Genomic DNA, 11,249 nt, shown 5'->3' with positions numbered 1-11,249 from the left:
GTCAGACAGAGTTTTCCAGAATGCTCATCTGCTCTTGCACTGTTCTCTAAAACCTTCAAGGACTCCCTATTGCTAAGGCAATAAAGTGCAAGCTCTTAGGCATGTGCCCTGGCTAGGGACAGAGGCGCACTCACAGGGTGAGAGGGAGAGTGCGCGAAAGTGCAGGCCGGTCCAGAGAAATCCTGGGAGATGGAGAAGGACCAGCTGCCACGCTGAAGTCCATCACCTCCTCCAGATGGGAAGGGGCAGGAGAGGGCTGGAGCTAGCAAGGGGGCTATGCTAACCTAACTCTCCCCTTTCTCTGATCTCCTGCGGCCTGAGCACAACTAGAAGACAGGACAAGAGACCTTGGAAACTGGCCACAGGGTCAGTCTCACAGGTGTAGGGCTGGTAGAGACAGGGCACCCCACCTGAGGCCCGGGGGGCACACATCACCTGGATTCCTGCCCTCCCGTAACTGTCCACCCTGCTCCAGGCGGTTCACCTTCCTCTCCTTCACGCCACTCCCCTGAGTACTGCCCTCCACACTGTCTACCCCGAAAGCTCTGCAGTGAGACCCCAAGACCTGTTATGAGCTGATGCTGCTCACCTCCTTGCTCACCTTAGGTTCACAAATGAAAGTGTTTGGCTCATCGCAAACCCCTTAAAGAACCTCCTCATGGGTCCTGCTGCAGAGAGGGCCCAGCTGCCAGGGCATCCGGAGACCTTGAATCACCTTTACTGTCTGACCCTGGGGGAGCTGCGCAGCAGTCTGCGCTGCCTTCTGTGACCAGCAGAGGGCGCCATGACACTGAGAGACATTGGGTGAGTGTGAGTGACAGCCTCGGGAGCCCACACCTGGGGCTGCAGAGCTGAGCCCTGTGGGTTCCCACGGGCGGACCGCTTTCATAACCAGGGAATCGTGCTTTTGAAACTTCTTTTTTACTACAGTGCACGCTTTGAAATACATTTACCTTCCAGTTCAGTGCACATGTACATGTATATTTATTACCCACTTCTAATATTAACCTGCCTAAATCTAATGACTAAAGGTATTTCATAGTGAAGTAAATGCAAAAAATAGTTTGACAAAATAAAATTTAGCTGATTCATTAAAGTAAACTTTGGGGCTTAGTACCTTCAGCAAATTAGTTTTTAATAGTTTGTTTTTAGCCGAAACCGGTTTGGCTCAGTGGATAGAGCGTTGGCCTGCGGACTGAAAGGTCCCAGGTTCGATTCCGGTCAAGGGCATGTACCTGGGTTGCGGGCATATCCCCAGTGGGAGATGTGCAGGAGGCAGCTGATCGATGTTTCTCTCTCATCGATGTTTCTAACTCTCTATCTCTCTCCCTTCCTCTCTGTAAAAAATCAATAAAATATATTAAAAAAAATTATAAAAAAAAATAGTTTGTTTTTATATGACTGACACATTTATTTTGTAAAATACTCAGATCTTTATTGACTACATGAAAATATTTAGCAGTAAATGCATGGAATGCATATTAGTACATTTTTTTCACCACATGCTTAATTTTTGTGGGTTTTCAGTGCAACTTACTTGGAAATGACTTTAAAATGCAGATGACAAAAATTATGAAGATCTGACTGTTTGAAGCAGTAAAGGCCTACCATCTCCTTAAAGTGAAGCATTTAATTTTCCAGTATTATGTCTTTATTTTCTGAGCAGCCGAACGCAAAACTAGAAAGTCATGAGATTTGTGTCCTACTCGCTGACCTCACTGGGGCTCGTGTGAGCTTTCCTGACTGACACAAATGTAAACTCGATGAGCTCCTCTCTGCCAGGCTTGTCTGTCATTCTGACATGTTCATTCGCATGGCAGGTGCTGATGAACCAGCCCTTGTGGGCCGCCGACTCCAGTGTGTTCCAGCACCTGCTCTCCTTCCTGTAGAAGGTGAAGCCCTTCAAATCTTTTGTGTCTGAGGCATGCAGCTGGGAGATGTTCTTCTTCTGTGAGGTAGAAGGGAGTGGTCAGCAGCACAGCCTCCGCCCAGGGAAACCTCAGCATGGGCTCTTGGAGCTCAGAGCCAGGGAGGGCCAGCAGCTCTCTAGCCGGCTTTCCCGAGGTGGGGGCGGCGGGGGGGGTGTTCCTGTGGCCCTGGCCCAGGGGAGAAGTATAGCGGGGAGCGGGGAGCGAGGGCACTGCCGGCCTGGCCTTCCCCTTTGGGGTGGCTGAGAGGACAGGACGCTGGGTAGGAATGAGCGCTCACCTTCAGCTGGAGGGCCGGCCGACCTTTCTTCTTGTCCATCTCACAGTAAAGACACAGCTCTCCTCCTGAGACGGCCAGGAAAACGGGGTTTCCCTTGTTACCCTCTGAGCTCAGGGTAGAGGCTAAGACATAGAAGGTCTCTGGGAAAAGAGTCACAAAAAGCAGGGTGGTCCTCAGAGCAGACATGAGCCTTCTGTCTGTGGGGCTGCAGGCTCCTTCACTCGGGTGCAAGCCTCCTCCTCCCCCACAGACCAGAGAGACTCCCCTCAGATCTTGTGCCCTCAGACCCTCCACTCCACACTGCATTCCCAGCAGTCCCGGGCTGCTCCACCCACTGCCTGCCCCCTGCTGGAGCTGGAGGTGTCCTACAGCCTGAGCTGAGCCCCAGTTGGAAGGACTTGGGGGACAGAAAACAGGAGAGAGAGAGAGAGAGAGAGAGAGAGAGAGAGAGAGAGAGAGAGTCACCTGGGCGTGTGTAGGATTTTTTATGAACTGCTATGAGGGTCCCACAGTTCAGCACCAATACTTTGTGGTCCCGGTCATGAAGGCTGAATTTCTGTGGTTCTGGGTACTTCACTCTTGGGTCTAGATGAATATAACCAGATGTCAACACTTCACATTGAAAAGGAAAACTCAATCCTTCTTAGGCCACAGGAGGGTCCCAGCCCCGCCCTCCTCCTGCCTGTGGGCTCGGACATCAGCCCACTGAAGACCTCCCCACCCCAGGCTCCCTGCCTTGCTCCAGACCAGCGATTCAGCACATGTGTGAGCACGTGAGTTCCCAATTTTGGCACGTGGGTTCAGCCCCAAGCTCTGTGACTTCCTGCTCTAGCACATCGCAGACGCCACTGTTCTCTCCAAGCCTCATGTCCTCGTGTGCAGAATGGGGGTAAGAACAGCACCTACCTCCCAGGGGTGTTGGCAGGAATAAAATGCTTCCTCAGTGAAGGACACTTAGCCAGGTGTCTGAGTGTGGAAAGAACTCAGACAGAGAGCTGTTCATCATTACTATGCTCATCGTTATTCTTCTTCACCCCTCTGCGGCACCCAGCAGTGCCTGGGGGAAACCCATCCCGGCACTGGCCAGACCAATGGAGGGGCAGTGGAGGGTGCGAGGTGGAGGCAGGAAGCACAGGAGGCCGCATCCTGAGACCAGCTGGCTCTGCAGGCCCGTCAGAAAGCGGCAGGCCTTGAGCCTGGCCTTCGAAGAACCTCCCTGAAAGGGCTGGACCAGACGCAACCAGGGCAGGGCTCCTGAGAGAGGGTTCAGGCCAGCCCTGCCCGCAGACGCCCTCCCCGCTGGGCCTCTGACTGCGCAGGCGGCCCGCCCTCTGCGGGGCTCAGGCACTTGATGGGTGGAGGCGGGAGCCCACAGTGGGCCAATGGATGGTGGTTGTGAAATGTCAGACATGGGAATACAGTAACCACTGCACCGAGTGATGCTACCGTGTAACTATGTGACGGTAATTATGCCCAGAGATGAACTCAGAGGCTCACTCTCCTCCCATCAGTAAGACTGTCTGTCTCCTCCCGCCCTGGGAACAGGGACTCTTCTGTGACACTGGCTCTCTGCCGCCTCCTCCCTGGAGCCTTCCTCAGCCCCTCTGCATGGAGGCTCCCCCCTGGGCGGTCACAGTCCTCTGCAGGCACACCTGTGGCACAGGGCTGGTGTCCCTGTCTCGTCTCCCTACAGCACTGGGAGGTCCTGAGTGCAGGAACCTGTCTGACCTGGCACAGTCCTAGTGCCCCAAGGGTGCTTATGACAGGATAGGTGGCCCGGGCCAGACCCTAAGTAACTGCAATGACATGGGGTCACATGAGTTCCGGGGGTCACGTGAGGTCTGAGGTCAGGGCCCGGCTTACTCTAGAATCTCCCAGGAGCTTTCTGGGCCCAGCCCAGACAGTCTGAGTTCATGGGACTGATGCAGGTTGATTCAGAATCATGAAACCAGATAAACTCTACACCTTCCAACTTCTCAAACATTAATCTCACCTGCAGCTCTGCCTTCCCATCAGCCCCGGGGCTGGCACTGCTGCTGGCCTGAGCGCCACCTGGCTGCACGTTGGACCACCTCGTGGGTGATGTTTTAAGATCATGGGTGCCTGGGCCTCACACCCTGAGATTCTGATTCAATTGGTCCAGAGTGACACCCAGACAAGCTATGTAAGTTGCATTTCTAGCACTAACATCGTGCTTTTTAACTCTGAAATATAGGATAACCCCAACAAATGCATGCACACACTTTGAATAATAATAAAGGCAGTGATAGATTTCATTTTCAAAATGAACTATCCCCTGCTAAAGTGTGCATACATTTTTGGGGCACCCTGTATTTCCTAAATCTGTCCTCTTACTTCTGTTCCCTCCTGTCACAGCCTGACTAGGGCCCCCATCTCTGCTCAGGCCTGTGCATGTCCTCTCTCCCACCTTTCCTGACCCCAATCCATCCTGCCGATGTCCTTCCAGAGGCCTCGGTCCAGCATCACGTTCCAGGGGCTGGTGTCTTCCCTGCCGAGCAGTGGCCCCCACTGCCGTGCACCAGTCACCTGATGGCTGCGAAAACTCCTGAGCCTCAGACCCCGAGTTTCTAATGCGAGAGTCTATGTGGAGCCAGAGACTCCTCATTCCCAAGATTTCCAGGAGGAGCTGCTGCTGCTGCTGGTCCAGGGACCACACACTGAGCACCTCTGCCCCCGGGTGGGCGGGGGCACCAGACGGGCACAGTGCAGAGCAGGAGCAGACGCCTCCACCCACCGGGCCAACCCAACCAAACCCTGAGGCAGCAGCAGTGTGGCTCCCAGGGATGCGAGGCCGTCCTGGCACCTCGTCTCCTGTGGGGCTCACGGCCCTTTCCCCAGGAGGAATCGAGGCTTGGTGTGCACCCGTGGCCTGCGGTGGAGCTGGGACTTGGGCCACGAGTTCCTGACCCTGCCCTGGGCAGGGGGCGAGGGTTGCGGGAGCCTGAAACCTGACTGGGCAGACAGATGTTGTAGTTCCTCCAATCCCAGCATCTGTCGCTTACTCCCTGTGCACCTGGGCAGGGAGCCCCCTCTCCCCCTCAGTGTCTGCGCCTGGAACGTGGTGATGCTAGCATTTCTCCTGGGTTATTGTGGGACGGGTTCTAGCTCAGTGTGCCTGGGGCACCCATGGTGTGGGTCCCCCACGCCCCTCCTGCCCAGTTCCTGGTTTTCACAGGCGCTGTGAGGAAGTCATGGTTGCCAGCAATAGGCAGAGGAACCTGGATGGTTCCCAGGCTCAAAGCCTTCTTTCTCCTGAGCCACTCAGAGGTATGTGTGACCTTCTCTCTCTGCAGAAACCAAAGCCCATCTTTCCTGTTGGTCCTGCTAAGAGGTGCTTCTACAAAGGAGAAGTGTCAGCCCACCCCGGCACCCTTAGGTGTCCCCCGTCTCTGGTTCTCCCCCTCCCCTGAAAGGGCCCTGAGGTACCGCCCCCACCCCACCCTGTCCAGGCCCCGGGGCCATACCTGCCGTGGCCAAGCTGAGGGACGGGGGTCTCAGGCCGGGCTCCAGGGTGCCTTGAGCTGGGTCTGGAATGAGAGACAGTGAGGTTGGGTGTTTCAGGGACCAGGAGCACCAGGGGCCATTTAATGCCTTACTTGTTTGTGTGTGTTTTCAGAAGCGCTAAGAAGAGAGGCAGTGGTGACATTAAAAATAACTTTTCTGGTCGAAAATGCTGGGGAACGGAGATGAACTGGAGCTGAGTGCAGAGCCCGCCATCGCAAGTGCACAGCTCAGGGCAGAGCATCCCTCCCGCGACTGTGGGGGCCCAAGTCTGAGGCCCGCCCGGGGGGAACCAGACGCAGGGCTCACGGGCTGCGGGAGAAGAGCCGGTCTGTGCTCTGCGAGCAGGACCTGCCAGCCCGGCTCTGCCACCGCTGGGCCACCGCTGCGGCCTCACGCCGCCTGGAGCTGCGTGTCCCCAGGTGCCCCCACGTATCCCTGGCTCAGACAGCCCGGGCTTCCGGGAAGCAGAGGGCACTGACCACAGAGGCAGTGCCAGGACACAGCTCAGTGTCGCCGGTACAAGTTCCCGGGCCCAGGCCTGCCCAGGAGCCACCCGCAGCCCTGCTCCAGGAGTGGGCGTGTCCCCACCTCCCTGTGGTTACCCTTAGTGGACCCACAGTTGTCAGACCAACGTCCTGATTTTAGCTTCAAACTGTGACGGCCACGTGTGAGTCCACAGCTCAGGACGTGGCCTCTGGCGTGTCCCAGGCCCTTCCCCTCACACCCGCGCACTGGACAGCCACGTGGGTCAGCGTTTTGCTTTCAATGTCCCCCTTGAGCCAGTGCCCAGTGCTTCCTCCTGGGAGTGCTCAGAAGCGCTGGGTCACTGCCTAGCCAGACGCAGAGACCCCACGCAGGCCCCGCCTCGGCTGGGCTGGGCAGGCAGGGGCACGAGGTGTGAGTGGAGGGTTCAAAACCATCTGATGGCGAGTCAGGACATCATGCCTCAGCCGCTGGTAAAGTTGACCCATTTATCTACCATCGGCTGCCCCTGTCGCCTTCGACCAAGCTTCATCTCCCCTTGAGGATTCCTGTCCTCGGATTCACCTACCAGGGAGATTCCCAAAGCTCTGTCCCATGCAGGGTCCCGGAGGCAGGGGCCTGTGCAGGCTCCTCTGGAGGGGGGGGGGGCGGGGGGGGGCAGGGGAGGGGGGCGGGGAGACTCTTCACAAGCACCTCACCTTCTGTGCTGCCCTGGGCTCCAGCCCCTTCCCCATCTGCAGAGTCCACCTGCGCTCCTGCACTCTGCTCCTGAAAGGACATCATCAGGTGATGGAATGACGCCCAGAGCCTGGGATGAAGGGCAGGACCTGAGGGAACAGGAAGGACACTGTCATGGCCCCGTCTGGCCAGGACACCTTGCCGATGCCCTGGGTGTGCCGCCTGCCGCCGGCCGCCCTCTCTGCCCCGAACTGTTGGCTGCATCAGGGCGGCCATGCCGGGCCGACCATGATCTTCCCTCCAGCGCTCCTTCTCTTTCTGCCCCTACAAAGTGACGCTTTCCAACCTGTGGGTCACAATACTGTTTTTATGGATCTTGGCAACATTTTATAAAAATGACATAGAAAGTTCAAACTGCACTGCTCTAATCCCAGGGCTGGCAAACTATAGTCCACAGGCCAAGTCATCCCACTCCTGCTTGTGTTTTTAATTTTTTTTTAATTTTTTATTGATTTTTTACAGAGAGGAAGGGAGAGGGATAGAGAGCCAAAAACATCAATGAGAGAGAAACATGGATCAGCTGCCTCCTGCACACCTGCCACTGGGGATGTGCCTGCAACCAAGGCACATGCCCTTGACCAGAATCGAACCTGGGACTCTTCAGTCCACAGGCTGACACTCCATCCACTGAGCCAAACCGTCCAGGGCTTGTTTTTAATTTTTTAAAATTTTATTTATTGATTTGAGAGAGAGAGAGGAAGGGAGAGATAGAAACATCAAGTTGTTGTCCCACTTATACATTCATTGGTTGATTCTTATATGTGCCTGATCGGGACCTAATCTGCAATCTTGGCATATTGGGGTGACACTCTAACCACCCCATCCAGGGCCCACTCTTGTTTTTTAAATAAAGTTTTATTGGAACACAGCCGTCTGTTTGTCATCTGTGGCTGCTCTCCAGCTACACAGCAGAGATGAATATTCCAGGAGAGATAGTAAAGCCTATAATGCTGACTGTCCCAACCTTTACAGAAAAAAATCCCCCCCACCCCACCTCCTCGCAGCCTAATCTTTGCAAAGAAAGGCAGTTTCTTTGCAGCCTCTTGTCATGGAAAACGGAGCCTCTAAACTGTCCCAGGAGGCTGAGCTCCTGCTGTGTTAAGGAGGCTGACACAGGAGACTCCCCTCCCCCAATATCATGCGTCACGTCTCACTCAGTTCACACAGAATCTTACCCAGCGTCAGTCAGCTCAGGGAGCACTGTGAGGGCAGAGGCAAGAATTCTTGTTCTTGAAAACCTTCAAGATGAAAAGTTTTCAAGAAGAAAACCTCGAGAGACTTCTCAAGGGCCACACCACTTTTACGATTGCAGGTGGGGCCTGGCCAGCGTGGCTCCGTGGGTTGGGTGTCCTTCCACGCACCGGAAGGTTGCTGGTTCAATTCCCAATCAGTGCACATGCCCAGGTTGTGGGCTTGATCCCTGGTAGGAGGCGGCCGATAGATGTTTCTCTCTCTCCCTCTCCCTCTCCCTTCCTCTCTCTCTCAAAATCAATAAAAATATATTTTTTAAAACATTGTCGATGGTCAATTTATGTAGAAAACCAAACCTCCAAGAAAGGCTTAAATGTGTGACAAAGGGAAGTAAACGGTTTCGCAAAAAATAAACATGAAAAGGAAGGGCTCCAGGGCCCGGCAGCCAGGACTGTGGGGAAAGGCGGGGATGGTCCCTGTGGCCCTGGGGTAGGGAGACCTGGAGGGGCTTTCAGAGATGCACAGATACCACTATTTGATTTTATGTTTGGTTTTTGTCTGCATCCCCTGAACCCACAAAGCACAATTACCTTTGCAGTTTGGGGGGTAAGTAAGGGACACAGAGAAGAAGGCAGAGAATTTGCAGCCACGGGCCACCAGACAAGAGGTGTCTGGCAGAAATGTGGGTGCCCAAATATGTGCTCCTGGGGGAGAACAGGGTGACGCTCAAGAGGGAGGCCCCCGGGTGTCCCCGGGAGCTGCTTATGGGGGCCACCTACGTCAGCATCAGTGCAAGTGGGGTCCACAAGGCTCCCTAAAGAAGCAGGGCGTTAGGCACCTGAGATCCATCGCTTCCCGCCTAGGGACACTCAAAATATGGGGGCCCAATATCTCTTTCTGAAGTCCAGTTCTTCCCAGACTTTGAAATCAGTTCAGCCTCCAGACCAGGTCCCAGCGTCTCCCTAAGGTGTCCTAAGCTCCGTGGGGAAGCCATCCTAGGAGACAGCGCGTGGCTGCTGGGCTGAAACAGGGAAGGGGGCAGAGAGGGTGTCTGGCTCCCCATCGTGTCTGTTGGCCTCTTGAGCTCCGGGTGAGGACCACCTACCTGGGCCAGGGATCCCCGCGATCTGTGGCTCTGTCTTGGGCCCTTGGGCCTCCGGTCTTTGTCCTCGAAATCTCTGACCTGGAGGAACCAGGCCTTACCCTTCTTATGAATAATGTTGGGGGGTGTATATATAAAAGCCACAACAGCATTCCTTTAGCCAATGATAACAGCATCTTAGATTATCAGTTGTCATTGCCTGCCATTTTGCAATTTGTGCACATAAGCAAAATTCCTATGGGTCATGTCACTCTGCCAAGAACTGGGCCACCTCCCTTCAGCACATTTCAAGGTGCTCAAGACAGACGGTGTGGCTGCCCATGTAAGCCAACAACAAAGGGGTGGGGAAGAGACCTGAGGGAAAGAAAGGGAGACACAAGGTGGTCAGGCAGTGGCAGGTGCTGCAGGAAGTCCCGCCCTCACATAGGTTCTTTGCCCCAGTCCTGGTGCAATGCCCATGTCCCCGAGAAAAAGGCCCTGCTGGCATCTCTCCTCCAGATGCACTCCAGGACATCACGGACATCTCCCTCCACCTTTCCTTCAACGGGGACATGCAAAGCTCCCCAACGACCAGCTTCTCTCTACAGCCCACCAGGTGTTCCCGTGTGCTCTGCATTGTATTTGCTCCTGTCCATTCACAACATCAAAACCAGCCAGTCAATTCAGATGAAAGTCCACACAACCAAGTAAGGTCACAGCTTCTGGGCACCACGACCAGCAGCACAGGACTAGAGCGCAGGCCTTTATGAGCGTGTGGTGGCTCCGTCCCTTAAGTGGTCTCTCCTTCTATGGTTTTTCCATGCACACATCTACCTACATGCAGACAGAAAGGTGTTCTGTTGCTCCTTTTGTAGCACGCCTTTCCTACAATGCATCTTGCTTTTTCCACTCAATACGATACCTCGGGTTGTTTCATGTGATCAATACTTCGCTGAGACAGGATTTTTTATAGCTGCAAGTTACTTCGTTCTTCAGCTTTAGGCCTGGAAAAAGGTTATTCCCTTGAGAGCTGGAATTAAAATCCCTATTTTGTCTGTTAAGTTCCTAAGAAAGAGATTTTTGGAGAATTTCTTCATAAACCTTTGGGATGGGGACGAGACGGTGAAGGAAAAGATGAAGTAAATGCAAAGTCAAGACCGTCACTAAGCTGTCTCCCAGGCAGGCGCTCCTGTTCCCAGGGCCCAGGAGGAGATGGGGTGGGAGGAGCCCTGTAGGTTCTGCAGGAGATAGACCTGTAGAGACCCTGCCCCGGGCTCCAGAGGGAGGTCACCTCGGCAAGGGGGTGTGATGCCGTGGGTGTGGAGCACACACTGCAAAGTCCCTGTAGTGCCTCCCACACAACCTCAGTGAGCCTGGTAATCTGGTCACCACTGATGCACAACAGAATGCTCTCTGTTTGCTCATTTGCGTTTTTATTTGTTGGAGGTTGAGGAAGAGGACAAGGGTCATTTGTGAATAAACATTATTAAACTAATCCCCAGTGTTGAACATCAGGTCTTCATTTTTACACTCTTATATACAATGCCATGCTAAATATGATTGGACTTAAGCCTTTGCATACATCACTGATTATGTTCCTGGGATAAATTCCTAGAAGTGTAATTGCTGGGTCAAAACATATACATATCTTCCTTACATACTTTTAAAAATTTTGCATCATACAGTGAATTTAAATTTTTTTATTTATTAATTTTAAAGAGAGAGGAAGAGAGAGAGAGAGAGAGAGAGAGAGAGAGACTTGTTGTTCCTTATTTATGTATTCATTGGTTGATTCTTTTATGTGCCCCAACCAGGGATCGAACCTGAAGCCTTAACTTATTGGGACATTGTTCTAACCAACTGAGGTAGCTGGCCAGGACTTACAGAAACTTTTAAGGAATCTAATTTAATAAATCTTTTTTCACTTATCTAACCACTCCTTACAGAGCCATCACCATTCAGACTTTTTGACATGCTATCTTTTTCTGCCTGTGTGTGTATTTGGTGCATTTATTTTTTTCTG

General features: G+C 53.5%; 1 protein-coding gene across 2 annotated transcripts; it reads right to left on the bottom strand.

Annotated features, from left to right (window-relative positions):
- Positions 1-1,413: 1,413 nt before the first annotated feature.
- IL37 (interleukin 37) lies at positions 1,414-9,386 on the bottom strand. Of its 2 annotated transcripts, none has more exons than XM_036311663.1 (6): positions 9,251-9,386; positions 6,915-7,043; positions 5,694-5,756; positions 2,674-2,793; positions 2,209-2,348; positions 1,414-1,948 (listed from the first exon to the last, which is right to left on the bottom strand). In XM_036311663.1, exons 2-6 carry the CDS (start codon positions 6,997-6,999, stop codon positions 1,703-1,705), a joined length of 654 nt encoding a protein of 217 aa, XP_036167556.1. In that variant the 5' UTR covers positions 7,000-7,043; positions 9,251-9,386; the 3' UTR covers positions 1,414-1,702. The 2 variants fall into 2 exon arrangements, with proteins under 2 accessions (XP_036167556.1, XP_036167557.1); XM_036311664.1 differs by having other exon boundaries at positions 2,209-2,273.
- Between the last annotated feature and the right edge of the window lie 1,863 nt (positions 9,387-11,249).

Source organism: Myotis myotis, unplaced genomic scaffold, assembly GCF_014108235.1.
Source record: "Myotis myotis isolate mMyoMyo1 unplaced genomic scaffold, mMyoMyo1.p scaffold_m19_p_59, whole genome shotgun sequence".
Classification (NCBI taxonomy): domain Eukaryota; kingdom Metazoa; phylum Chordata; class Mammalia; order Chiroptera; family Vespertilionidae; genus Myotis; species Myotis myotis.
The sequence above is the reverse complement of the archived record's forward strand: the minus strand, read 5'-3'. Positions and strand labels throughout refer to the sequence as shown.